We start from the raw sequence: 27,992 nt of genomic DNA, 5'->3' as shown, positions 1-27,992 counted from the left end.
ATGAATGAAATAGCAAAAACAAAACTGGCAGAACCAGAGATCCCAGAACTGCACAATCACACACAGAAAGCAAACAAGACACCGAGCCAGAAAACTAGCAGATTACCACTGTTGTCCAGCAAGGACTGGTAGGTAGGTGCTGAGTAATAAAGGGTGATACTGATGCACCCCAGAGGCCATGGGATACTCGGTACCGGGCCGATTGTCTTAAAGGGATGTGTCACAGTGGCAGTGACCCAGTCCGTGGCCCCAGGCGGTCATGTAAAAGGGAAGTATTGATTAGGGATAAAGTTTATGTAGTGATTCGTGACGCCATTTGGAGTGTTCGACTGTAGTATAGCCGGCACTGCAGATGCAGACACTGCAGACACTCTCCAACCAGGGTTGACCCCCATAGTTTGTGATGGAAGTAAAAGGCACGGAGTAATAAGGCAGGAGACAAGGAAAGTCACTTTATCATTTACTGTAGTTCAGATGCAGTTCAGAGGAGATATTACAACTCTCACCAGGTTACAGTCTGCGCTGCAGAATGGGAGTTATACTTCTCTCTGCTGTGACTTGGTGTAGGCTTCCTGCTATTCTAATCCCTTCAGGGACCAAGGCTTATCTTTGTTTGACGGACTTTGTCAGGAATTTTGACATGTCGTGCTTTGTTTGTTTTTCTTTTTCAAAAAGACTGCATATAAAACATTTGAAACTTGACATGTTTATCCGCTATCAGGTTTTATCCTGAGGAAGAGGTCCTGCGTGACTTTGAAATGCGTTGACTTTGAAAACCTATTTAAATAAACATTTTTAAGGAAAATCTCCATATCTGATAGTCTTCATCAGCAGCGCAGGTACAAAGACATTATACGGTACCTGGATCAACTATTCTGTGTCTTGCAGCAGCTGTTTTATGGTTTGAACATTTTGTAACTCCATCAGGTGAGCATTATACTCCCCTATTTTCATTATATCTTGTTATCAGTTAAGACCTTGTTTTGCGCTTGTTTTTCTCCAGTATCTCGACTACAAGAAATCTCTGTAACGCTTTCAGGTTACTCGGTTAAAACCAATCTGTTTGGACTTTAACGGGTCCATCTGAAACCCCAATGCAGAAGCCAAATGTCCTGAGAACTGGAGATGCTGTACCTCAAATCATTTCTCCAGGTTAGCAAATAACTAGTTGTCATGTAGAACCTGGAGAACCTGTCTGACATTCTCACCATGCTCCTCCATAGTACGTGAGTATCTTAATATGTTGTCCAGGTCAATTACCATAAATCTACTCACCAATGAGAAAAAAATACAATTTATGAAATTTTCAAAGACTGCCGGAGCATTGCTTATCCCGAATGGCGTCACCAAATTATATCTATGACCATTTACCTACAGATAATTGGTGAAACAGGTCAGGTATAAGGGGTAAAGGATAGGGACTGTGAGCCGAGATTTTATTAAAGGGAATCTGTCACCTATTTTTTGGCATATAAGCTGCAGCCACCGCCATCAGGGGCTTATCTACTGCATTCTGTAATGCATTCTGTAATGCTGTAGATAAACCCCGATGTAACCTGAAAGATAAGAAAAACGAGTTACAGTAGATTATACACACCCAGGGGCGGTCCTGTCCGGCGCCTCCCATCTTCTAGCGTTGACGTCCTCTTCTTTGCTTCCCGTCGTGGCTCCGGCGCAGGCGTACTTACTCTGCCCTGTTGAGGGCAGAGTCCTGCAGTGCGCAAGTGCCAGACCTCTATGATCTTTCCCAACAGGGCACTATGCCCGGGCCAGAGCCGCGACGGGAAGCAAAGAAGATGACGTCATCGCTAGAAGATGAAAGGCGCCGGACCGGACCGCGACACCCATCGGACCCGGACCGCCCCTGGATGAGTATAATATTTCTCATTTTTCTTATCTTTCAGGTTACATCGGGGCTTATCTACAGCATTACAGAATGCATTACAGAATGCTGTAGATAAGCCCCTGATGGCGGTGGCCGCAGCTTATAGGGCTACAAATAGATGACAGATTCCCTTTAATCTCTTTAAAATCCAAGAACAGACGCAGCCCTCCATCCTTTTAACAAAAACCCCTCGGTGACTGGAGAGGTGGATGGCCGAATATGAGCCTCAGCCGGACTCTGGAAGGGGTTAAATAAACAAGATTTCGGCATTTTCGCTCCTAGAATGGAGTCTATAGCACAATCATATGCCGCCATATAGTAGCCGTCCGGTAACTGGTGATAATTCCCTCATGTGTGGGGTCTATTTGTCTCCAGAGAAATCACACGTTACATTCCTCTCACAACACTGTGTAGAAAAGGCGGCGCGGGGGAATTGTGCCAGTAGTGAGGGGGATAATGGCGGGAAGGTCACTGACTGAGGAGAAGGCTCCATGTAGCGTCTGCACTCCGGAGATCATGTGACCCCTGACTCCTCCCCCCCCTGTGACCTCATCACAGGTCCTGTGCGCACAGAGCAGCCATATATGTGGAGTGCGGCTCTGCGGGTGGAGGTAGGTGCTGGAGATTCCCCATTACTGAGCGTGGGGGACATTAACCCCTTCAGCACAGAGACTTTTTTGTTGCCACTTTATAAGAATCGCTAGCTGAAGAGCCCGGCGTTGCTCGGACATAGTAACTTACTGTGGTTAAACAAATTATAACGATTATCCTCCATCCCATAGTCCAGTGCCCATATACCCATCATACATATCCTCCATCCCAGTAGCGTAGCTACCAGGTGGGAAGAGGGTGCAGTTGCCCCGGCCCCTTGCTGTAGGGGCCCACCCAGAGCTACTGCCACTGGGTGTACCACCTGAGTTGTAATCAGGGTTACCGGTTATGGGCCCACTCAGATTTTTGCTCCTCTCCCTGAGCTGAAGCTCTAGCTATGCTTCTGCTCCATCCCATAGTCTCGTGCCCATATACCCACCACACATCCTCCATCCTATAGTTCCGTGCCATTTACCCATCATACATATCCTCCATCCTATAGTCCAGTGTCCATATACCATCATACATCCTTCATTCCATAGTCCCATGCCCATATACCCATCACACATATTCTCTATCCCATAGTACAGTGCCCATATACCCGTCATACATATCCTCCATCCCATAGTCCTGTGCCCATATACCATCACACATCCTCCATCCCATAGTCCCGTGCCCATATACCCATCACAGATATCCTCTATCCCATAGTCCAGTGCCCATATACCATCATACATATCCTCCATCCCATAGTCCAGTGCCCATATACCATCACACATATCCTCCATCCCATAGTCCAGTGCCCATATACCATCATACATATCCTCCATCCCATAGTCCAGTGCCCATATACCATCATACATATCCTCCATCCCATAGTCCTGTGCCCATATACCCATCACACATATCCTCCATCCCATAGTCCAGTGCCCATATACCCATCACACATCCTCCATCCCATAGTCCCGTGCCTATATACCCATCACACATATCCTCCGTCCCATAGTCCAGTGCCTATATAACCATCACACATCCTTCATCCTATAATCCCCATCTGGGTGGAGCTGAGCAGGGAGTTCCTGGAGATGTGCTGTAATGTAACCTGGCAGTGTGGCTCTGTCTGTGGCCGCTGATGATGCGATTTTCTATGCTGGTAACAATAGAGCGTGGCAGTAATAGAGGAGGGGGTGATTCATTTCTATCATGTGCTCTCTGCTCCTTTCTGGGGGGCAGACAATGGCTGGGAGCTTATGTTCCCGGGGATGCTAGATTTCTCTGACCCGGTCAGTGTCTGCTGAGATTCTGTGGAGTGGGAAAACTGTTGCTCATAGCAACCAATCACAGCTCAGCTTCTTTTAAACAGCTCTGGTGAAAAGATAGATGCTTAAAGATTAGGTAGGGCTATGTGGAGTGGGCGTGGCTGATAAACACATACATTCATATAGATATATTTATACATATATATATATATGCACGTTTTTGTTCTGTTTCCTGTAATAAATACATACGACCCAACTATGGAAGACAGGAAGTGAAGAAACTGATTGCTCTCATAGTACAGGGCCCCTTTCTTGGCCCCACACAGTGTAATGCCCCCATTTTGCCCCTGTAAGCAGGGTTCTGCCACCACAACCAGCTGCCTTGGGCACTTTTCCATGGCCCGGTACTGCAGATTTTTAACTGTCACCCCATTCCTTTGCTTGGCACCAAATCTGTTCTGCTTTTGGTGCTATGGTCTTTATAATATTAGGAAACTGCATCATCAAGGTCACCAGAGCTGGTGTACCATCTATACTCTTCCCATTGGTTCCACAGGGTCCCGTGTGGACGGCATATGGCAGTCTTTTTGTACAAATGTAGCACAGCCCTGAGGATTCTTTTTTATGACACACCTTTTTACACCCCTTGTGCAGTATATATGATGCCCCTCACACAGTAAAAAGTTTCCACAGTATTGGCATCTCTCACACAAAAGATATTTCCACAGTATTGCCATACCCACACACAGTATAATCTTCTCACAGTATCGCCATTCCCTCTTCACACTATAATGTTCCCATAGTACCACCAGTTCACCAAACACAGTATAATCTTCTTATAGTATCGCCATACCCCCACACACAGTATAATCTTCTCACAGTATCGCCATCCCACCACAAACAGTGTAATGTTCCCACACTATCACCATCCCCCCACACACAGTATAATGTTCCCACAGTACCACCATCCCACCACACACAGTATAATCTTCTCACAGTATCGCCATCCCACCACACACAGTATAATGTTCCCACACTATCACCATCCCATCAAACACAGTATAATGTTCCCACAGTACCACCATCCCACCATACACAGTGTAATCTCACACTACCGTCATTCCCTCCACACAGTGTAATGTTCCCACAGTACCTCCATCTCACCACACACAGTATAATCTTCTCACAGTACCACCATCCCCCACACAGTATAATGTTCCCACAGTACTGCCATCCCACCACACAGTGTAATGTTCCCACAGTATCACCATCTCACCACACACAGTATAATGTTCCCACAGTACCACCATCTCACCACGCACAGTATAATTTTCTCACAGTACCACCATCTCACCACACAGTGTAATCTCACATTACCGTACTTCCCTCCACACACAGTATAATGTTCCCACAGTACCTCCATCTCACCACACACAGTATAATGTTCCCACAGTACCACCATCCCACCACACACAGTATAATGTTCCCACAGTACCTCCATCTCACCACACACAGTATAATGTTCCCACAGTACCACCATCCCACCACACACAGTATAATGTTCCCACAGTATCACCAACCCACCACACACAGTATAATGTTCCCACAGTATCACCAACCCACCACACACAGTATAATGTTCCCACAGTACCACCATCTCACCACACACAGTATAATGTTCCCACAGTACCACCATCTCACCACACACAGTATAATGTTCCCACAGTACCACCATCTCACCACACACAGTATAATCTTATCACACTACCGCCATTCCCTCCACACTGTAATGTTCCCACAATATCATCTTCCCACACACACAGGATAATGTTTCCACAGTACTGCAATCCCCCACTTTCTAATGTTCCCACAGTACTGCTCCCTACATACACAATATAGTACCGACCACCAACAATTAATACTCAGCCTCATTCTTGATGCAAATACTAATGAACCCAGGATCTATTGGAGCACCCCCAGTGTAGTGGGTTTACTTGGTCCTGGGCTGGTGTCTTAAAAGGATGTGTCACGGTGGCAGTGACCCGGTCCGTGGCCCTGAGTGTCCATGTAAAATAAGAGGATAGATGCTGAAGTTTATGTGTAGATAAGTTTGTGACGCCACCTGTGGTATCTGGTCATAGGTGACCAGCGCTGCAGTGCAGATCCTCTGGGACAGATGGTGTGATGCAGCAGAGGTGTAATAGCTCTCCACAGGCAGAGCTGTAGTCCCAGGGCAGTGATGGTAGATGTTGAGGTAGACGGTGCAGAAAGAAGGCAGAGACACAGTTGAATGCAGTTCCAAAGCTTTACTCACTGTTTTCTGATGCTCATAGATGCCCGCTTCAGTGCTGTGTCCTCCAGGTGAGGGGCTCGGCCAACTCCCAGGCAAGTAAAGTACACCTTTCCAGCACTCCTGTCCGTATGTGCCTTTTCTAGATGTCTCCTTACTAGCGCTAATCTGAAGTACTTGTAGTTATGAATTACACTCTAGCTCCTCTTTCTTGCTGTTACTTAGAACTCCCTCGCATGACAGGTAGCTGTAGCCTACTTCAGGGACTCCTTACAATCCTGTCCCGGCTCACACATGTTGCTACAGTTTCGTCGAGTCTTAGTTGGGAATAAAGTGTTCACAGCTTCTATTCCTCCGGTTTCTGCCGTAGGATCATTAGCATCCATGCAGCCTCGGATACCGGCGCCCGGCCTCTGGCGCATAAGCTTGGAGAAGGGCTTTGATCTAGCCCCAGTCCCCAGCTCTCCTCCACACGTCCCATTCTTTCCTTTCCTTCTGGAGAACTCTTTCTGCTCCTTTCCTTCCCAGCAGCTCCAGGTCACAGGGAGCTGCTGCATATATGTCCTCTCACTCCATCCCTCTCTGGGGAACTGATCCTGACTTCCTATCAGTTCTCCCGCTCTCTAGTGCAACTTAAGCTCCACCCACCTCCCAGCACCCTTCATGAACCAAGCAGGGGTCATAGAGGGTGCTCTGCTGTTCTAAGGTGTCTGTGCTGGATGCAGGTGTTGGAGTCTGGTCAGGTGTCTCCATCTTACCTGGGTAGTGGGATACTACACCTCAGGAGGAGGTGCAGTACCTCTGTGGCGACTGAACCCTCAGGGGCATCACACTATGAGATATTTACCACACGATAGTTGGATAGGCAGGAGTGTATCATCCAAAACAGAAGCCCACTTGGTTGCTATGGTGCCTATGAATTGACAGGGCTCAGTGGGGTTTGGTATTAGTCACCCTCTTCTTCCCATCATCACAATTTCAGGGATATCCACACTCTCATGACGGTGATACCACTGAATAGAATAGTGAATCAGGGAGTCAGAAGCTCTTGATCCACCATTCAGCCCTTCGCTTGTGAGTCTGAGACTTTGTGCGCTGCAGGTACAATGACGTCACTACATCAGACCTGTAGTATGGAGCCTCAGTACTCACAGTGCACAGACTGGAGCAGTTCACCTCGGGAACTACATCTAGCTATCTACCTCCTGATTATCCTGTTAGGAGAAACGCGTTGAGGTTTTGCCTATCCATCCTCAAAACTTGAGTACCCTTTTCTACTGTTGTCAACATGTGTTGGCAATCTTTGATTATATTTTGTTGATTTTGTCATGAATTATGCCTTCCAGATATATTATTATGTCACCCTAATGTTTTACTATCAGTTATATCAGGGCCTATTGAGGGTGAGCCGTCGTGGAGCGGGGGCACCATTCCGCTGACCAGTAGGGTGCCAACCTCCGCTGATAGGAAGGTACACCGTTAGAAGGAACAGGTAGTTAGGCACTCATTTGTTCTGCACACGTCACTTTATTGTCTTTGTCAATTGCACTGTTTTTGCAATTTTTTCAATTGTTGCCTACGCAACTACTACTTTTTTGGCAATTCCTATACACTCTTTTCCTGGTTATTTGAGTGATCGCATGCTGCACTTATCCAGGGTCAAATAGGAGATTTAGGGTACAGCCGTCGTTGAGCGGGGGCGCCAATCTCGATTATGTTTAGGGTGCCAACCTCCGCTGGTAGGCAATTTGATATCAGGACCCTCCCCCCCATTAGGGTTCAGTCGGTGACACGGTTGTTTGTGTTTTTGTGTGGTTGTTTTGTCTTTTATCTAGACTATAATAAAGGTTGGATTTATATTCTACCGGAGGGGGCGAGGCTTCACGAGGGAAGTCCGCAGCCCTCCGTCCGCAAATGTGAAACAAGCCTAAATGAGACGAGAATTAGCGTTATGGAAGATGAGTCTATGAGAAACGTATTCAGCTGCCGACTCCGAGGAAGAAACTGCTTGTTGTCTGTGGCCTAAAATATAATAATAATAATCTTTAATTTTTATATAGCGCTAAAATATTCCGCAGCACTTTACAGTTTGCACACATTATCATCACTGTCCCCGATGGGGCTCACAAACTAAATGCCCTATCAGTATGTCTTTGGAATGTGGGAGGAAACTGGAGAACCCAGAGGAAATCCACGCAAATAAGGGGAGGACATACAAACTCCTTGCAGATGTTGTCCTTGGTGGGATTCGAACCCAGGACTCCAGCGCTATATAGGTTTTATTAGTAGATGTAAAGAAGAAAACTAAATACTGTAAAATAATAAATCTCCTCATATGTTTCCCTTATTATCTCCAGTAATTGTATTATTACACAGGATTCTTATGATGTTACATCGGCTCATCTAATTCTCATTCAGGTCTCTTCAATATCGGATCCTCTCAGTGAAGATCTTCTATATAAGAAAATTTTCCTGATTTACCCATCAAGGATGGATATGGACAGAGACAAGATGGCAGAGAGGATATTACACCTCACCCTAGAGATCCTCTTCCGGCTTACTGGAGAGGTGAGAGATTCTGATGAAGTCACATTACATCATTCTTACCTATGGGAATAACAGATGGACAGAACTGGAGAGGTGAGGACTCTGGACATGTCTGTAGTGATATTTATTAATGTGTCTCTCCATAACCAGGATTACACAGTAGTGAAGAAGACCTCTAGTGAGCGCTGCCAGGACCCTGTGTCTGAGGGATGCGAAAAACCCCTGAGCCCAATCACGGGGCCTCCACCTCACCCCCTGATACATGAGGACATCAATGACCAGAAGATCCTAGAACTCATCTACAAGATGATTGAGCTGCTGACTGGAGAGGTGACACTGCTGGGAATGCTGGGACATTATACAGTAACGCTATGAAGGGATCTGGGGATGATGGTATCATTGTATGTGTCAGGTTCCTATAAGGTGTCAGGATGTCTCCATCTATTTCTCCATGGAGGAGTGGGAGTATTTAGAGAGACACAAAGATCTGTACAAAGAAGTCATGATGGAGGTTCCCCAGCCCCTCACATCACCAGGTAATAGACAGGACTAAATACACACGGCCTATAATTATCTGTATGTAAAGAATGAATTCAGTCCCTGTACGTGTTTCCTCCAGATCTATCCAGTAAGAGGACAACACCAGAGAGATGTCCCCGTCCTCTTCTTCCACAGGACTGTAACCAAGAAGATCTCAATGCTCCTCAGGATCATCAGGTAGATGGAAAGAAGGTGTCATTAGATCTCCCCTATGATGTGTAGACGGCTGTGAAGGTCTTGTGCTCAGTCTTGTTTTATCCACCAGTATTATATGTTTTATACTTGTGTAATGAGAGCGGTGGAGATGGCAGGATTAGAGCTGATCATAGATGGGACTTCTCCATCTGTCTGTGACTTTTATAATATTTGTTTCAGGGTGAAGATCTGACCCATATTAATACTACAGAGACATATGTGAGGGGTGATGAGCGGTGTAAAGAGGAGATTCCTACATATGACTACGCAGGTGAGTAGTGACCACTAAATGCAGAGAAGTCACAGATTCTTCTCACAGGGAAGATATGTGTCTTTGTACCGTGTAAGCCAGTAGATACAAATATATTAAGAACTAGCTGAAGAGCCCGGCGCTGTCCGGGCATAGTAACTAACTGTGGTTAGTTATAACAAATTATAATTATCCTGCATCCCATAGTCCCGTGCCCATATACCCATCATACATATCCACGATCCCATAGGCCCATGCCCATATACCCATCATACATATTCTCCATCCCATAGTCTCATGCCCATATACCCATCATACATATTCGCCATCCCATAGTCGAGTGCCCATATACCCATCCCACATCCTCCATCCCATAGTCCCGTGCCCATATACCCGTCATACATATCCGCCATCCCATAGTCCCGTGCCCATATACCCGGCCGTCATACATATCCTCCATCCCATAGTCCAGTGCCCATATACCCGTCATAGATATCCTCCATCCCATAGTCCAGTGCCCATATTCCCATCACATATCCTCCATCCCATAGTCCACCATTATGACATCGTAATGAGCGGCGGGGCTTGCAACCTATGATGACATCAATGTCGCCATGGCAACCATTATGACATCATAATGAGGGGTGGGACTTGATACACATACACTTTTTCCCCATTATGTAGATAGGGGCAAAATTGTTTGGTGAATTGGAACGCACGGGGTTAAAATTTCACCTCACAACATAGCCTAGGACGCTCTAGGGGTCCAGATGTGTGACTGTGCCAAATTTTGTGGCTGTAGCTGCGACGGTGCGGATGCCAATCCCGGACACACACACACACACACACACACACATACACACACACATACACACACACACATACAAACATTGAGCTTTATATATTAGAAGATTGAGAGTCCTCAGCGGTTGATTCCTTTTAATGGCTAACTGAAAAGATGGTAACAAATTGCAACCTTTTGAGACTACTCAGGTCTCTTCATCAGGCATAGAATAATACAAAATCTGAAGAATCACGTATTTATACACAACACAGAAAGAAATAATTCAACAGATAAGACAAGTGACGTGAAGCAGAGCTATCATTATGGGAGAGTGATAAACAGTTGTGGCCATAAATATTGGAACAGTTCATAGATAAGGAGTGTGAATGCTTTATTCTCCTCTGATTGGGGTCTGGTTCTGTGTTGTGATGCCCCCACAAGGTCTGGGGAACAAATTCCTTAACTGATGTAAAAAGACATATATCCATGAGACACATTCATTCCTGCATTGAGATTCTTCTCAGTCACCGGCTGTGGCAGCTTTGTCGGTGGTGTAGTCCGGCCGTATCACGATCGGGTGATCACCATTTTGCCTCTAGACCACAACATTCTCCTCCTCCCAAAACTGTTCAAATGACTTTGGGCATTGAAAGCCCTTTTCTATAGAACTTACAACCTGGAGGATCCATCTACCCCCTGGGAATAGAAGATGCTGACTGTTACCTGCCCAGGTCTGTAAACTACAAAGCCAAATGAGACCGTACGTAAAATCACTTGGAAAAAAATATTAGCAATATTATTTTCTCTAATCTTCTTGACAGGACCCATAGTAGCTCCAATGGTCCACCATAAATGAGTGCAACTCCGGTTTACTGTTGGAGTTCTCCCCTCATACATACAATGTTGTGGGGGATGTAACATAGAATAAAAATATGTCTTTTTTTTAACCTGTTCATTCTGTATGATAGTTTGATTGTGATGGGATTGTCCTACGTCACTTATGTGAGTCTGTAACTCCCTTTTTAAAAAAAAAGCTCCATCGCCTCTTCCAAATGCCTAAGATCTAAATGTAAAGTGAACCTGTCAGCAGGATTGTGCACAGTAACCTACAGACACTGTCTGGTCGGCACCGTTATACTGATTACAGTGATACCTGGTGATGAAATAATAGTGTTGATATTATTGCTGATAATGCCTATAATGTTGAGGCTTAGAAAAAAAATTACATTCAGCAAAATGACACCGGCGGCACCTGTCCAGTATCATCTATCTCTTACTTATAGATACTTTATAGATGCAACTGCGCAGGCGCCACCATCGCCGGTGACATTTTGAAGGATGTAATTTTTTTCTAATCCTCACATTAGCCACAATATTATGGGCATTATAAGCAAATAATATCAAAGCTTTTATAGGTATTATGTACCAGTGGGGAGCAGGTCAGTGAGGGATCAGTGACCTGTCATAAGCCAATACAGATGCATATGTAATCAGAGCACCACATAAAGCCCCGCCCACAGCCCCGCCCCGAAGCATGAGAATCTCATTAACTGAAAACTACAAATACAGATTAAACAACAACCACAAGACGGATTTCATCACCAGGTATCATTGTAATCAGTATAACGGCGCTGACCTGACAGTGTCTGTAGGTTACTGTGCACAATCCTGCTGATAGGTTCCCTTTAAGACATATCATCTCTGCACTATTATACACAGTTCTCTTTAAATGCCCAATATTTCTCCTTGAAAGTCATCTGACAGAAAATATTGGCCCTTACGATAGTTTAGATTGTGAAATCACCGAGACCCATACGCTAATTACCCCAAAGAGGTCTCATCACTAGTTACTCATTTATTACTGATGAAGACTGTGGAGTTTGATCATTTCAGTAGATGTTATTATCTATAGTTTTCGACTACAGTAGTTAGTGCCCAAAATACTCTGATGTAACCTCTTCCTGCAGCCAGTTTTGTGTTGCTAATCAGGCCCCATTTTTAAAATCTGACATGTGTCACTTTATGTGGTGATAACTTTGGAATTCTTCACAAAGGATAATAGAAAACAAATGGATGTTATAAATTATTTTCCAACTTTGCATAATACCCTATATACGCTTGTACACTACTGTCTATAGTGTGGTGGAGGCTGCACGCCGGCGCTGACAGGACCCTGACATTATAACTGACCAGTAAGTTTTTGGGGTTTTTTTGTGCAGAGAATTATGGATTCCATACAGTCTCTGGCTGACCAGATGAAAAATCTGAGTCAGATGTTTCAGGGTTTATCTCTGGAGCAGCAAGCTCTTGCTCGTTCTCAGCAGCAGGTTTCTGAGACAGTGCGAGGGCTTTATCTGCTGACAGTCCTGGGTCTCTGGGGGCTGGGGCGAGGGATATTGTTCTGGTGTCCCTGGAACCACCTGTTAAACTGCCTGACTTCTTTTCTGGGAACAAAAAGGAGTTCAGGATCTTCATGGAGGGTTGCAAACTTTTTTTTAGTTTGAGACCACGTTCCTCTGGGGACGAAAACCAGAAGGTAGGGGTCATTATGTCCTTATTAAGAGGGTCCCCACAAGCTTGGGCTTTCTCCCTTCCTCCCACAGCCCCTGAGAGAGTGTCTGTGAATGCATTCTTTGAGGCCCTCGTGCACATATATGATGAGCCTGACCGAGTACAATTGGCAGAGGACATGGTGATGAGCGTCTGTCAGCGGAAACACTTGGCTGAGTGGTTTTGTACTGAATTCTGCCGCTGGGCTGCAGAGATCTCTTGGGGCGATGCTGCGCTTCGAGGTCTCTTTCGCAGAGGCTTGTCCAAGCGGCTGCAGGATGCCTTGGCATTACATCCCCCACCTAACTCTCTCGAGGACGCCATGACCCACGCCGTCAGGATGGACCGCAGGCTGCGGGCCAGAGGGGTGATGCAGGTGGAGACTCCTTTGTTCACCAGTGGAAAAGAGATCTTGTCTGAATTGGAACGGGAAATTAAGGAGGCCCAGTCGCTGGCTCCTGCGGCAAAGCCGGAGGGCAAGTTGTTTGTTCCAGAGCAACTTCGCCATAAACTCTTGCAAGAGTTCCATGAATCCAAGCTGAGTACTTACCCTGGTATATCAGCCACGCGTCTGGCGGTGGCTAGGATCTTCTGGTGGCCTAGCCTTGGTTCTGATATAAAGAAATTCATTTCTGTTTGTGGAGTCTGCACTCGTTCTAAGAGCTCTCATAGCTGGCCGGCAGGGGAGCTGATGCCCTTGGCAGTTCCCAAAAGACCATGGACCCACCTGTTCATGGATTTTATTACCAATCTTCCCTCTTCCAGAGGTAATACAGTGGTATGGGTAGTGGTGGACAGATTTTCTAAGCAGGCTCATTTTGTACCCATGTCCGCATTACCTTCAGCTGAGACCTTATCCAGATTGTTTGTGCAGCATGTGGTCCGCTTACATGGGGTACCCCTGAATGTGGTGTCTGATCATTGTGTGCAGTTTTGGCGTGCTTTCTGCAAAAAACTAGGGATGTCTCTGTCCTTTTCGTCTGCATACCATCCCGAGAGTAATGGTCAGACGGAGCGCACTAATCAGTCTCTGGAACAGATCCTCAGATGTCTGACTTCTGCTAGACAGAATGACTGGTGTGATATACTGCCGTTGGCTGAATTTGCCTTCAATAGACGGGTCAGTCAATCCACTGGTATGTCCCCTTTCTTGATCAACTATGGGTTCAGTCCTCATTTTGGTGAGTTTTTTCATCTGGATTCGGGGTGTCCCGGGGCTGAGGACTCTGTTCAGTGGTTAAAAGATACATGGGCAGAAGTCCAGCGGCGTATATCTAGGTCTCAAGGCAGGTATAAGTTTTTTGCGGACAGGAAACGAACACCTGGTCCCATGTTTCAGGTTGGAGAGAAAGTTCGGCTCTCCACGCGAAACATTAAGTTAAAGATTCCGTCAGCCAAGTTGGGCCCCAAATTCATTGGCCCGTACAAGATTGTGGAAAAAATCAATCCAGTGGCGTACAGACTGTGCCTTCCACCCTCTTTCAAGATCCCTAACGTCTTGCATAGATCTCTACTGAAACCTTCTGAAGCAGTCCGGGGAGAATCTGAGTCCGCTGCTCCTCCGGTTTCGGTTGAGGGACTTGTGGAATATGAGATTGGTCATATTGTAGATTCCAGGTTGGTACGGCAGTCAGTACAGTACCTAGTTCATTGGAAGGGGTATGGGCCGGAGGACAGGTCCTGGGTGCCGGCCCGGTTGATGCATGCGGATCACCTGGTTTGTGCTTTCCATGCTAGGTACTCGGGCAAGCCTGGGGGTTCAGAGGCCCCCCATTGAGAGGGGGGTACTGTCATGATACCAGTGCTGGTGGACCTGCACTTCTAGGGTTAATGTTTTGATCTCAGTGCAGACTCTTACCTGCACACCTGGGACTTATTATGGTGGCCTCTCATTGGTTCTGGGAAAGCTTCTTATAGCCTCAGGAAGCTCCCATCCCCGTCAGTTATACTTTCGCCCTTGGCAGAGTTGTTTTGACCCCTGAGTGTGTTTTGTGCTGTGTTCTGGTTGCTTGATTCTTTGTGTATGACTTGGTCTGTTCTCTGGATATTGCTTGTTGGATTCTGCTTGGTAACTTCTATGTCTGTTTGGTTTTGACCCCTGCTTGGCCCCGACCATCCGTTCTGTCTCATCCCTGGTACTTTACTGCTATCTCTGTGTATGACCTCTGAGTATTTTGAGTATTTCTGTATAGTGTCCTGCTGATCTCTGGAAGCAGGATGCTAAGCCCCGCCCCCTTGCAGTCACATGACCGTAGGTCCTTCACTGCTTGCTAAACTTCAGCGTCCCCAGGTCCTGTTTGTCAGTACTTTCCGGCCGTACCTGACCCCGGGCCCCCCTACAGTGCGGGTGAGTCACTGCTCAACGGAGGCTGCATACCGGCGCTGACAGGACCCTGACAGCTGGCAGCTGATGTCAGCCACAGTGCACACATCACCAGCATCTGACGTCGCTGTTGTTCGCCGCCGAGTGCGTGCTTCAGCTGCGTGGAGGGAGCTTTGCTGCAGGAACGAGGCCAGGTAAGGAGAATGTGTTTTGTTTTGTTTTTTAATTTTTATTGAAAGTGGCGCCGGCAACCCGGGGGAAGAATGGACATGGGGGCTGGGGCAGAATGTGAGACACGGGGGCAGAATGTGAGACACGGGGGAAGAATGTGAGACACGGGGGCAGAATGGACATGGGGCAGAATGTGAGACATGGGGCAGAATATGAGACACGGGGGAAGAAGGTGAAACATGTGGGCTGGGGCAGAATATGAGACATGGGGCAGAATGTGAGACACGGGGTAGAATGTGAGACATTGGGGCAGAATGGACATGAGGGCTGGGGCAGAATGTGAGACACGGGCAGAATGTGAAACACGGGCAGAATGGACATGGGGCAGAATGTGAGGCATGGGGGCAGAATGTGAGATACGGGCAGAATGGATACGGGGCAGAATGTGAGACACGGGGGCAGAATCGACATGGGGGCAGAATATGAGACATGGGGCATAATTTAAGAGATGGGCAGAATGGACATGGGGCAGAATGGACACGGGGCAGAATGTGACACACGGGGGCATTATGTGAGACACGGGGGCTGTTGCGAGTTCTCTTTCTGGGATCCCTCTGGTGGTTACTGGAGGTAGTGGAGCTGATCAGATTGACAGAGGCTTGCCACCTGATAATGATGATGACGATTGGAGATCTGGGGTTTCTGACTGGTGACAGCTGACTTCCTTAAATCCCTTCTGGTGATTGTCTCCCTGTGCCTTCTGAGGTCTGATGTCTCCTGCTCTGTTCCTGCATGGTTCAGCTAAGTGGCTCATTTGCTAAACTTTTTGCATTTGATCTGGTTTTATCTATCTCTGTTTGTGCGGGTCAGCTTGCTCCTGCTGGGGCTGTGCTGGATCACCACCCATATGTTACTGCTTGTGTCAGTTTGTTTTGTCCCCTGTTATATTGGTCTCTTTTTGCTTTGCTTTAAGTATATACCAGAGTGCTGATATAGTGGGGGCGAAGTCGTGTGACTTCAGTGTTTTTTGTGCATCAGACGTGTTGGATTTTTCAGGGTTTTTTGCGTGATTGCAGACAGTGTCTTTCATTTCCTGTCCTGTCTAGTCAGTTTGGGCCCCATCATTTGCTCAGTCTATTTTTCTGCCTGTGTATGTGTTTTTATCTTGTTTCACTGACAATATGTTTGGGGGCTGTCTATTCCTTTGGGGTCTGCTCCGGGGCAGTTTAGAATTCTTCTTTCTTCCTTTAGGCTGGGTTAGTTCTCCGGCCTTGCCGAGGCGTCTAGGGCATCGTAGGTACGCTCCACGGCTACTGCTAGTTGTGTGGATAGGATCAGGGATCTGCAATCTGCTTAGTTACCAACCTCTCTGGTTTTCTGTGGCTTGGCCTGGTCCTGTTATCCTCCTCGGTGACCCATTCATAACAGGGGGCATTATGGACATTTGGCAGAATGTGAGACATGAGGGCAAAATGGACACTGGGCAGAATGTGACAGTGAAATACAGGAGGGGGCAGGATGGGAGAAACATGGTGCAGGATCATGAGGCAGATTGGATACAATGTAGACAGATGGGGCAGGATCGGGAGATCATATGGGGCAGAATGGATACTCATGAGGGCAGGCTGAGAGAACATATGGCTGGAGCCAGGAATAAGACACACGGGGGCCAGGATGGGGATATTATTACCATAGGGGCTAATTAAGGGATACTATTATTGCAGTAATGTATTTATTTTATTTTTTTGAGGATACTGTTTTAAATGGGGGGAGGTCCTGTTACTGTGCAGAGTGACACTGTGTCGCCTTTTTTTCTTCATCTGGTGTAGTGTAGAAGTTGGGAAAAATTAAGTAACGTGTTCTGCAAGTGGAGCACTAGATAACTGTGTAATTTCCTGCAGAGATGAGCCCTGGCTGGAAGATGTAATGGCGGTCTGTGCTGGATGAAAGATGAAAAGCAAAGATAAAGGACTTCACCTAGAGAAGTTACTGGTGAGTCAGTGTGTTACCTGTACACTGACACTATACACTATATGCCAAGGTCCTGTGTATAATGTCACCGGTGATCACTGTATTACCTGTACATTGACACTATATATAGAGCTCCTGTATATAATTTCACTGGTGATCACTGGATTACCTGTACACAGACACTGCATACTAAGTACAGATCTCCTTTGTATAATGGCACTTATGGTGATAGTATTATGGTTTTTTTTAATGATCAATATTGTAGTATTCAGTCACCATGTGGTGGTAATATGTGGTCTGGCCATGGTGCGGTGGTATTTGTCCCTTGTATGTGCTATTATTCTGTCACTGTGGTGGTAATATGTGGTCTGGCCGTGGTGTGGCTGTATTTGTTCCTTGTATGTGGTATTATTGGTCACCATGTGGTGGTAATATGGTGTCTGGTCATGGTGCGGTGGTATTTGTACTCAAACAAAAAAGTTCCAGCAACAAACATCCAAATCTGATTGTTGAATAGATGTTAAAACTTCATCTTTATTGCAATGCCTTTAAAAACATACTGTTAAAATTGTAAATCCAGGGGATTACGCATTTCGAACAAAAATGTTCTTAGTCATAGCCATGTCTGTGATCAGTACAAAAAGCAGAGTAAAATAGAAAAGGAGGAAGGAAAAGGAAATGAAGTGAGCAATTAATCATGCAAATAAGACAATTATACTAATGACACAAAGAGAAAAAAAAAAACATACTTTCATAATGTCATGAGTCTGCAAACATGAATTCAATAATAATACATAATATCCGTTCTCTTATTCAATCCAGGAGGGACTCTGCAATTAAACTTAAAAATAAATTGCGCTTCTTTGAAATGCAATGCTTTGTCTCTGTCACCGCCTCGATCACTGGTAAGAACTTCTTCTAATGCAGGAACATGAAAAAAGTCTAAACAACCTTTATGGACAGACGAAAAATGCTAAGAATCTCCTGATAAACTTCCTGTCCTGACATTTGTAGCCTCATATATGTGTTCCGCAATTCTCGTCCTGAGAGGTCGCGTGGAGCATCCCACATATTGAAGATTGCGCTGTGTGCACGTGATAACATAAACCACATAGGTTGTGCTGCCATTGATAAACGTGCGGATCTTCTGTGTATATGGAGCAGCCGTGGCTCTGATTTCATGTGAAGTATCCATATACCGACATAAGCCGCACTGGCGTTTACCGCACTTGTGTGACCCAGACACAGATAACCAGTTGTGTTTTGCTTTGACCTTCTGTCTTGCTGTGTGGTCAGAAGGAGATATCACGTTGCCGATAGTAGTACCTCTCCTGGATACAAAATGTACTCCTTTTTCTAGCAGCTTTTTCAAGCGGTCATCAGCATGTAACACAGGAAGGGATTTTTTAATCACATCAATTACTTGGTAAATATTATCGCTATATGTGGTTGTAAAGGGTAAATTAGGCAGATTTTTTCCTGCAGTCTTTTTCTGCTGTAAATGTTCTGCCCTACTTCTACCATCAGCCTTAATCTTTGCCTTTTCTAGCACATTAGTTGAATAGCCACGGTTTTTAAATCTGCAGTCAATAACAGCGCGCTCCATCAAAAACCCCTCTCTGTGAGTACAGCATCCTTTATCTCGGATATATTCTCCTGTGGGAACATTATTCCCTACATGCCTGGGATGGCAGCTATTAGCAGGCAATACAGAGTTCCCAGCGGTGGGTTTGCGAAATAAAGAGCAATCAGTTTTGCCCGTTATGATTGACCCTTTTAGATTAATGTCCAGATATGGAATTGACCTTTTTTTTTCCATGTTGGAAGGTGAAAGAAATATTAAATGGGTTATTATTAATGTATTGGACAAAATCATAAACTGACTCATCAGAACCGGCCCCTATTATTAAGCCATCATCTATATATCTCATACAACAATGCAGAGAAGATTGGAATGGATTCAGTTCTGTATAGATAGAGTTGTCCTCCCACCAATCCATGAAGATGACAGCAATAGAGGGGAGAATTTCACTCCCACACAGCAGCCCTGCTGTTGGAGAAAGAACCTGTCGGAAAATTTGAAATAATTATTTTTCAACAAAAACCAAGTAGCATCCGATATGAAATCTTACCGGCGGAACACATATATGAGGCTACAAATGTCAGGACAGGAAGTTTATCAGGACCTTCTTATCATTTTTCATCTGTCCATAAAGGTTGTTTAGACTTTTTTCATGTTCGTGCATTAGAGGAAGTTCTTACCAGTGATCGAGGCGGTGACAGAGACAAAGCATTGCATTTCAAAGAAGCGCAATTTATTTTTAAGTTTAATTGCAGAGTCCCTCCTGGATTGAATAAGAGAACGGATATTATGTATTATTACTGAATTCATGTTTGCACACTTATGACATTATGAACGTGTGTTTTTCTCTTTGTGTCATTAGTATAATTGTCTTATTTGCATGATTAATTTACAATTTTAATAGTATATTTTTAAAGGCATTGCAATAAAGATGAAGTTTTAACGTCTATTCAACAATCTGATTTGGATGTTTGTTGCTGGAACTTTTTTGTTTGATTACCACAGCCGCTTTTTCCGAGCACCATCCTGAAGTCCACACCCAAAGCCACAGAAATTCATCTAATGGTGAACTGAATACTTTTTTTATTTTTCCTTCTATATTGATATGCAGTGGTATTTGTCCCTTTTGGATGTGATATTATTGGTCATTTTTAAAACTGAAAAATAAATAAAAAAAAATATACCTAAATTTTATTGGATATTTTAACCAATGTTTAATGGGTTAGAATAGAGTAGGGCCTGGCCAAAAGAGTCTACCTTGTCGTGGTGGCAGATTTAAAAAATCTTGTGGCCAAAACAATAGCTGCTGGCTATGTGTGTGATCTGGAGATGGAAACTGTTAATGTGTAATTGGTGAGAAGTAGAGTTTTTCCAAGAGAGAGCGGTGGGGCTGTGGACAGTTTGAGATGTGGAGCCTGGGCAGAGTCTCAAGCAGGCCCCAAAAATTTTGCCACTATGGGACACCAAAATTCCTAGTGGCAGCCCTGTTTGCGGACACAATGTACTGGGAGCACTGTTCGTGGTCACCTGGCAGCTCAGACGATGTCCACCATGAACATGCTTGGCACTACTTTCTCTGCTTTCCATATCCCAAGAATTGCCTTGCTCATCGCTCTTTTAACACCTTTACATGGAATCTGGACTTACACAGGGCCCCTTAGGCTTGAACCTTGGTGTTACCTTCTAATCTATGGTGATAGATGGCAAGAAGAATACTCATGTAGCTGAGTCAGAATCAGAAGGACAGAATACAGAATCAGAAGACACAAGAGTAGTCAGTAAACGGGCCACGGTCACAACAGGAAACAAATACACAAGCCGCAAGCTGAGCACAGAGGACTGAACCAGAGGAGAACAACGCTGTATCTGGTAGATTACGGCCATATGCTTTGAGCTTTAGTAGGGTGTGGTACTTTCCAATTGGATGAAGTAGGGAGCAGATTACTCCAGCTGGACCCCAGGAACAGATCCCAGATGAGATTGGACGCACCATATGCAGGAGCCCTAATATAACTAAATGACAGAAAACCAGAATAGTCAAAATACTTAGGAGGAATGAATATTTTTTCTCCACAGACACTTTCCAGAAATTAACACACAGTGGTTGTTGGAGAGTGAAAACTACACATTTGCCATTTTATTACCCAACACATAGTGCCCAGATTGTGCTCCAGGAGACACACACCATAAATTAAGTGGGTTCTTCTCACTATAATATTGCTAAATACAGGGATCCTAAATGTTGTTTGAGCACACTGCAAGGCTCAGAAGTGAGAGCGGATTTTGCAGGATTGTTTTATGGAAACCTTGTTGCTTTTAACAGCCTTTCAGCCACTAATAGTGTGGGAACCTCTGTTTTTCCAGTGACAGATGATGGACCTGAGTGGGTAATTTTTTGTCTGTCTCCTTCCCCACCATCCTGTAGAGTGTAAGCCTGAAAGGGCAGGGTCCTCTCCCCTCTGTATCAGTCTGTGATTGTTTGTTTACTGTAAGTGATATCTGTAATTTGTATGTAACCCCCTCTCATGTACAGCACCATGGAATCAATGGCGTTATATAAATATTAATAATAAAAATGAGAATTGGTATTTTCACCTAACTAACATTGGTTGGTTTCTTTTTATTTAATATGTGGGAGGCAGAATGAACAAACAGTTGAACAACACGCACTACTCGTTCATCCTATAAGGTTTTCTATTAGACTGTGAACTGTCATTGTGTTGGTAAATAATTACATTTTTTTTTACTTAGCTTGCCATTTTTATTGATAGTTTAAGTAGAGATGTTCAAAAATATAAAATTCATGGATATTTTATTAAAAAGAAAATAATTGTTTTTGTCTTAGCAGATGACTGTACCAGGAAATCAGAGGGACAGCTGATATCTTCAATTTTTAAATCTGATGATCTTGAGATCCTACAAGATACAACTGAAGTGATTGCTGTTACTCCAGATATACCATCATCCATTCACAGCAAAGATCTGTCATCTGACCCTATGAAACAGGTCCCATCTTCTGACTCATTACCGAGCACTAAGGAAAATCAAAGTCACAAAAGAGACATTAAAAAACAAATTGCTCCTCAAGCAAAGAAGTCATTTTCATGTTCAGAATGTGGGAAATGTTTTACACAGAAATCAGTTCTTGTTAGACACCAGATAATTCACACAGGGGAGAAGCCTTTTTCCTGTTCAGAATGTGGGAAATGTTTTAACCAGAAATCAGTTCTTGTTAGACATCAGAGCAGTCACACAGGGGAGAAGCCTTTTTCCTGTTCAGAATGTGGGAAATGTTTTAACAAGAAAGGTCATCTTGATGACCACTGGAGAATTCACACGGGGGAGACACCTTTTTCATGTTCAGAATGTGGGAAATGTTTTAACCAGAAAGTTCATCTTGATAACCATTGGAGAACTCACACAGGGGAGAAGCCTTTTTCCTGTTCAGAATGTGGGAAATGTTTTAACCAGAAATCGGTTCTTGTTAGACATCAGAGCTGTCACACAGGGGAGAAGCCTTTTTCCTGTTCAGAATGTGGGAAATGTTTTAACCGGAAAGCGCTTCTTGATAGCCACGGGATCACTCATACAGGGGAGAAGCCTTTTTCCTGTTCAGAATGTGGGAAATGTTTTAAGCAGAAAGCGCATCTTGTTAGACATCAGAGGGGTCACACAGGGGAGAAGCCTTTTTCCTGTTCAGAATGTGGGAAATGTTTTAACCGGAAAGCGCTTCTTGATAGCCACGGGATCACTCATACAGGGGAGAAGCCTTTTTCCTGTTCAGAATGTGGGAAATGTTTTAACCGGAAAGCGCTTCTTGTTAGACATCAGAGCGGTCACACAGGGGAGAAACCTTTTTCCTGTTCAGAATGTGGGAAATGTTTTAACTGGAAAGCACATCTTGATAACCACTGTAGAACTCACACAGGGGAGAAGCCTTTTTCCTGTTCAGAATGTGGGAAATGTTTTAACTGGAAAGCGCTTCTTGTTAGACATCAGAGCAGTCACACAAAGGAGAAGCCTTTTTCATTTTCTTAATGTGGGAAATATTTTATTTGGAAATCAACTGTTAATAATCAGAGATGTCACATGGGGAAAAGCCTTTTTATGTTCAGATTGTTGGAATTGTTTTAACCAAAATTGGATTGTCTTAATGGGGTTGTCTCTTGTCATTCCTCATGTTTGCTGACAAAATGATAAAGCTTTAACTTCCAAATGTAAAACTATACCAATAATTCACCCCCTGAAGGTTAGTCAGAAGGTGACTAATAGAAAAAACATATACCCCACGTTTCAGTATATCGGGTGAGGTGATGTATATACACTCACTCTCCAAGCCTCTCATTTCTACGGGTTTCATCATCCTCACCAAAGGCAACTCATTAAGAGACTATTTAATACTGACCTATATGCAAGTGAGACTAGACAAAAAAAACATGTATCATGTTATCCAAAACAGTCAGAAATCTAGTCTTATATAGCAGATCCCAGACTTTAAACTATATACTTTGTAAGTATATAAGCCACTCCAGTGGCGGTCGGTCAGGAATAGAAAGTATGTGAAAATACAGAATAATTATTGTGTTTTTTCTCCTATAGGGACTGCCCTAGTTTGGTATTGTAAGACCAGTCAATTAGTAGTACGGACAAATTGTTCTAGACTAAACTCAGTTTTCAGACGGCCCAATATATACCACTCAGGGAAAACTTACCTGCTCCAGAGATCATTAGCAGCTTGTAACTAGTGGCCATGCTGCGGTCTGTCAGGGAGTTAGTGCAATATCATTATAAAGACTAGGGATATGTGAAATCATAATGTCTGGGAGACAGGGCTGGTTTTAGGCAAAGTGGGGCCCTTGGTAGGGATGAGCGAGCACAGTCGTGGGTGTTTGGTACTCGGCGAGTAATGAAGTACTCGCGGTACTCGGTACATAGCAAGTATTTTACTACTCGCCTCGCACTATTCGAATGTCCCGCCCAGCATTTGCCAATCACAGTAACGCCGCACCCTTCTTGCTTGTGGGCAACATTACTATGATTGGCTGGCCGTCCAGCGTCATACATGACTCATAGCCTGGCTCTATCAAAGCCCTACTGCCGCCATTTTCTGCACATTGCATGCAGAATGCAGCTAGTAAACCCACAAAAAGCCACATGAGTTCACAACAATGCCCATCATTCAAAAATTACTCTTTTTATAAACCACACAAAAACAAGTTCAAAAACACAAAAACCATGCAGTGTTTGGTTGTAATTGGATTGTGGCTATGCTGCTCAGTCTTCCACCTTATATATACTCACTGATTTTGCTCTTGTATGTGGTTTTATAATAAAAAAAAATATTTATACAAGTGCAAAACCAGTGAGTATATATAAGGTGGAAGACTGAGCAGCATAGTCACTTGACACAATCAAATTACAACCAAACACTGCATGGTTTTGTGTTTTTGAACTTGTTTTTGTGTGGTTTATAAAAAGAATAATTTTTGACTGATGGGCATTGTTGTGAACTCATGTGGCTTTTTGCAGGTTTGCTTGTATTAAGGAGTTGCCCGATTACATATTTTCTGAATTTAATGTGATGATCAATTAAAGGTATGAAACCTGGTGCTAGAACACAGCTAGTGTAGGGAGTGTGAGCAGCTGCTAGGGAGAGTTGTGTTTGTTTGTGCAAATCCAGAAATCCTCTGTAAAACCCAAAAGCTTTTCAGTGCTGAAAGTAGAAGGTCAGGGACTGAGTAGTGATGGTTTTCCCAGCTATTTTTGGGGTCGCATTTACCCCTGCAGGGCAGTTTTTTGGTTTGTTTTTTTGTGCTGTTTCAATGCTGTGTTCACAGTGAATAGGACCCACAATACTGACATACATGTTGTTTAATAATTTGTTCAAAGATCTTTCCTGGTATAGAAGTCAGACTCACCGGCCTATAGTTGCCTGGGTCCACCTTCTTCCCCTTTTTGAAGATAGGAACAACATTTGCTCTTCTCCAGTCTTCTGGGACTTCTCCTGTTCTCCAAGAATTTTCAAAGATTATGGAGAGGGGTTCAAAAATTTCTTCTGCTATCTCCTTCAGTACTCTGGGGTGTAATCCATCTGGACCTGGAGACTTGAATTCATTTAGGTTAGCTAAGTGTTTCCTCACTATCTTTCTGTTTATAGATATCCTGGATTCTTCTATTCCCTTAATAGGACAGTGAAGAACATTTGGTGTTACAATTCCTTTCTGAGAGAAAACAGATGCAAAATAGGAATTTAAAAGTCGGCCTTCTCAACATCCTGTCTTACCATTTCATCATTTTCATCCTGTAAAAATCCTATAGCATCTTTGACTTTTCTTTTACTTTTGACATATCCCCAAAATCCTTTATTATTGCTTTTGACATCTCTTGCAAGCCTCAGTTCATTGTCAGCTTTAGATAATCTGATTTGTGCCCTGCAGGTTCTGCAGACAGCATTATATTCTTCTTTAGAAATGCCTCCCTCTCTCCATTTTATAAACATTTTTTTCTTCCTTTTTAGCATGTGCTTAAGTTCTGTGTTCATCCATCCTGGCTTCCTTAAATGCTTCCTATTCTTCCCTCTTTTTGGAATTGTTAACAATTGTGCTTTGAGAATTTCATTTTTCAAGATTTCCCATATGGAGGATATGTATGACGGGTATATGGGCATGGGCCTATGGGATGGTGGATATGTATGACGGGTATATGGGCACTGGACTATGGGATGGAGGATATGTATGACGGGTATATGGGGACGGGACTATGGGATGGAGGATGTGTGATAGGTATATGGGCACGGGACTATGGGATGGAGGATATGTATATGGGCACGCGACTATGGGATGGAGGATGTGTGATGGGTATATGGGCACTGGACTATGGGATGGAGGATATGTATGACGAGTATATGGGCAATCGACTATGGGATGGTGAATATGTATGATGGGTATATGGGCATGGGACTATGGGATGGAGGATATGTATGATGGGTAAATGGGCACTGGACTATGGGATGGAGGATATGTATGACGGTATATGGGGACGGAACTATGGGATGGAGGATGTGTGATTGGTCTATGGGCACTGGACTATGGGATGGAGGATATGTATGACGGGTATATGGGCATGGGCCTATGGGATGGTGGATATGTATGACGGGTATATGCAGTGGCGGATTAAGTGGACTATGGGCCCGGGGCTGTTCATAAAACCTGGGCCCCTGTACCCCCCTTCCCACCTGAGCTCTGCGGTCCCCGTGCGGGAATTGACAGCCGTACGGACCGCAGCACTTGGTTTGCTGCGGGTCCATAAGGAAAACCCGCCACCATTCCACCACGTGTGGACATGGCCTAAAAAGACGTTGCACATAAGCTGTAGGCCTACGGCCAATACGCACAAAATCGCACAACGTGATCCTGGCCATAGGGGATCAACTTTAATGTCCCCACTTTAATTTGAAGTCCCCTTACTTTATCCATTGCAGTCCCCTATCACCCACTCACTTCATCTGCAGTGCCGCTTCATCATTTGCAGCCCCTTATCCCCCCTTCCATTTCATCATGTGCAGTCCCCTTCCCCCCCAACTTCATGTGCAGCCCCACTACCCCATCATCATGTGCAGTTAATTTTACCCCCATCATGTGCAGTCCCCCTTACCCCCAATTCATCATGTGCAGCCCCACTCACCCCCCCTTCATCATGTGCAGCCCCACTCACCCCCCTTCATCCTGTGAAGCCCCCACTCATCCCCCCTTCATCCTGTGAAGCCCCCACTCACCCCCTTCATCCTGTACAACCCCAGTCACCCCCCCTTCATCATATACAGGCCCCACTCATCCCCCCTTCATCATATACAGGCCCCAGTCACTCCCCCTTCATCATATACAGGCCCCACTCATCCCCCCTTCATCATATACAGGCCCCAGTCACCCCCCCTTCATATACAGCCCCCAGTCACCCCCCTTCATCATATACAGCCCCCAGTCACCCCCCCTTCATCATATACAGGCCCCACTCATCCCCCTTCATCATATACAGGCCCCAGTCACCCCCCCTTCATATACAGCCCCCAGTCACCCCCTTCATCATATACAGCCCCCAGTCACCACCCCTTCATCATATACAGGCCCCAGGAGCCGAGCCGAGGGAGCAGCCAGGGAGGCTGGGGAGAGGCAGAGCATCCTCCTCCCAAATGGTGACGCCGACCGACGGTGAGTGTCAGAGTCAGACTGTCAGTGACCCACCTCCCTGCCGCCACTTCTCTTCTCTCTGAGTCCTCCTCACTGTGCTCTGCCAGTCGGCCGGCCGCCGCCTCCACGCTTCTCAGTCCTGACCGCCCACAGCACACAGAGAGAGGAGGAAGGAACTTCTGCTCCTGCCTGGGACTGCCCGCCCCCCTTCCAAGTTCCTACGCCACTGGGCGGCGGCGGGCGGCTCACACAGTGAGCAGTGGCATGACAGTCTCAGATCATATGCGATGCGATGCCGACCGACCGGATTGGCCCCTGCCTGGGTGGGTGAGCCCCCTAAAAACCTTGGGCCCGGGGCGACCGCCCCATCCGCCCCTATTAAGATCCGCCACTGGGTATATGGGCACGGGACTATGGGATGGAGGATGTGTGATGGGTATATGGGCACTGGACTATGGGATGGAGGATATGTATGACGGGTATATGGGCACGGGACTATGTGATGGAGAATATGTATAACGGGTATATGGGCATGGGACTATGGGATAGAGGATGTGTGATGGGTATATGGGCACTGGACTATGGGATGGAGGATATGTATGACGGGTATATGGGCACGGGACTATGGGATGGCGGATATGTATGATGGGTATATGGGCACGGGACTATGGGATGGAGGATAATTATCATTTGTTATAACTAACCACAGTTAGTTACTATGCCCGGGAGCACCGGGCTCTTCAGCTAGTAAGTTATATAGTATGTAGGAAAAGATTTCTTCATCACAGGACTTTTTTCTATTTTTCTTTTTTACTCCTTTTTTAAATTTTTCACTCCATCTCTCAAGTTGTGCAGCCATATCATATAT

The 27,992-nt window shown here is 45.0% G+C and overlaps 1 protein-coding gene across 1 annotated transcript; it reads left to right on the top strand.

Moving 5' to 3' along the window:
* Positions 1 to 23,375, top strand: LOC141093956 (uncharacterized). Its single transcript, XM_073579633.1, has 7 exons — positions 1 to 128; positions 8,383 to 8,593; positions 8,723 to 8,902; positions 8,985 to 9,108; positions 9,192 to 9,289; positions 9,488 to 9,578; positions 21,784 to 23,375. Exons 1-7 carry the CDS (start codon positions 1 to 3, stop codon positions 22,974 to 22,976), a joined length of 2,025 nt encoding a protein of 674 aa, XP_073435734.1. The 3' UTR covers positions 22,977 to 23,375.
* Positions 23,376 to 27,992: the final 4,617 nt, after the last annotated feature.

Source organism: Dendrobates tinctorius, unplaced genomic scaffold, assembly GCF_039654945.1.
Source record: "Dendrobates tinctorius isolate UK_male_01 unplaced genomic scaffold, ASM3965494v1 ptg000063l, whole genome shotgun sequence".
NCBI lineage: Eukaryota > Metazoa > Chordata > Amphibia > Anura > Dendrobatidae > Dendrobates > Dendrobates tinctorius.
The sequence above is the reverse complement of the archived record's forward strand: the minus strand, read 5'-3'. Positions and strand labels throughout refer to the sequence as shown.

Bases quoted from the DNA above. Each gene is read 5' to 3' on its own strand.
- LOC141093956 (XM_073579633.1), top strand. From the start codon at position 1: ATGAATGAAATAGCAAAAACAAAACTGGCAGAACCAGAGATCCCAGAA. The intron at 9,109-9,191 runs GTAATAGACAGG...TGTTTCCTCCAG, and splicing joins CCAGCCCCTCACATCACCAG to ATCTATCCAGTAAGAGGACA. The intron at 9,579-21,783 runs GTGAGTAGTGAC...TTTTTGTCTTAG, and splicing joins TCCTACATATGACTACGCAG to CAGATGACTGTACCAGGAAA.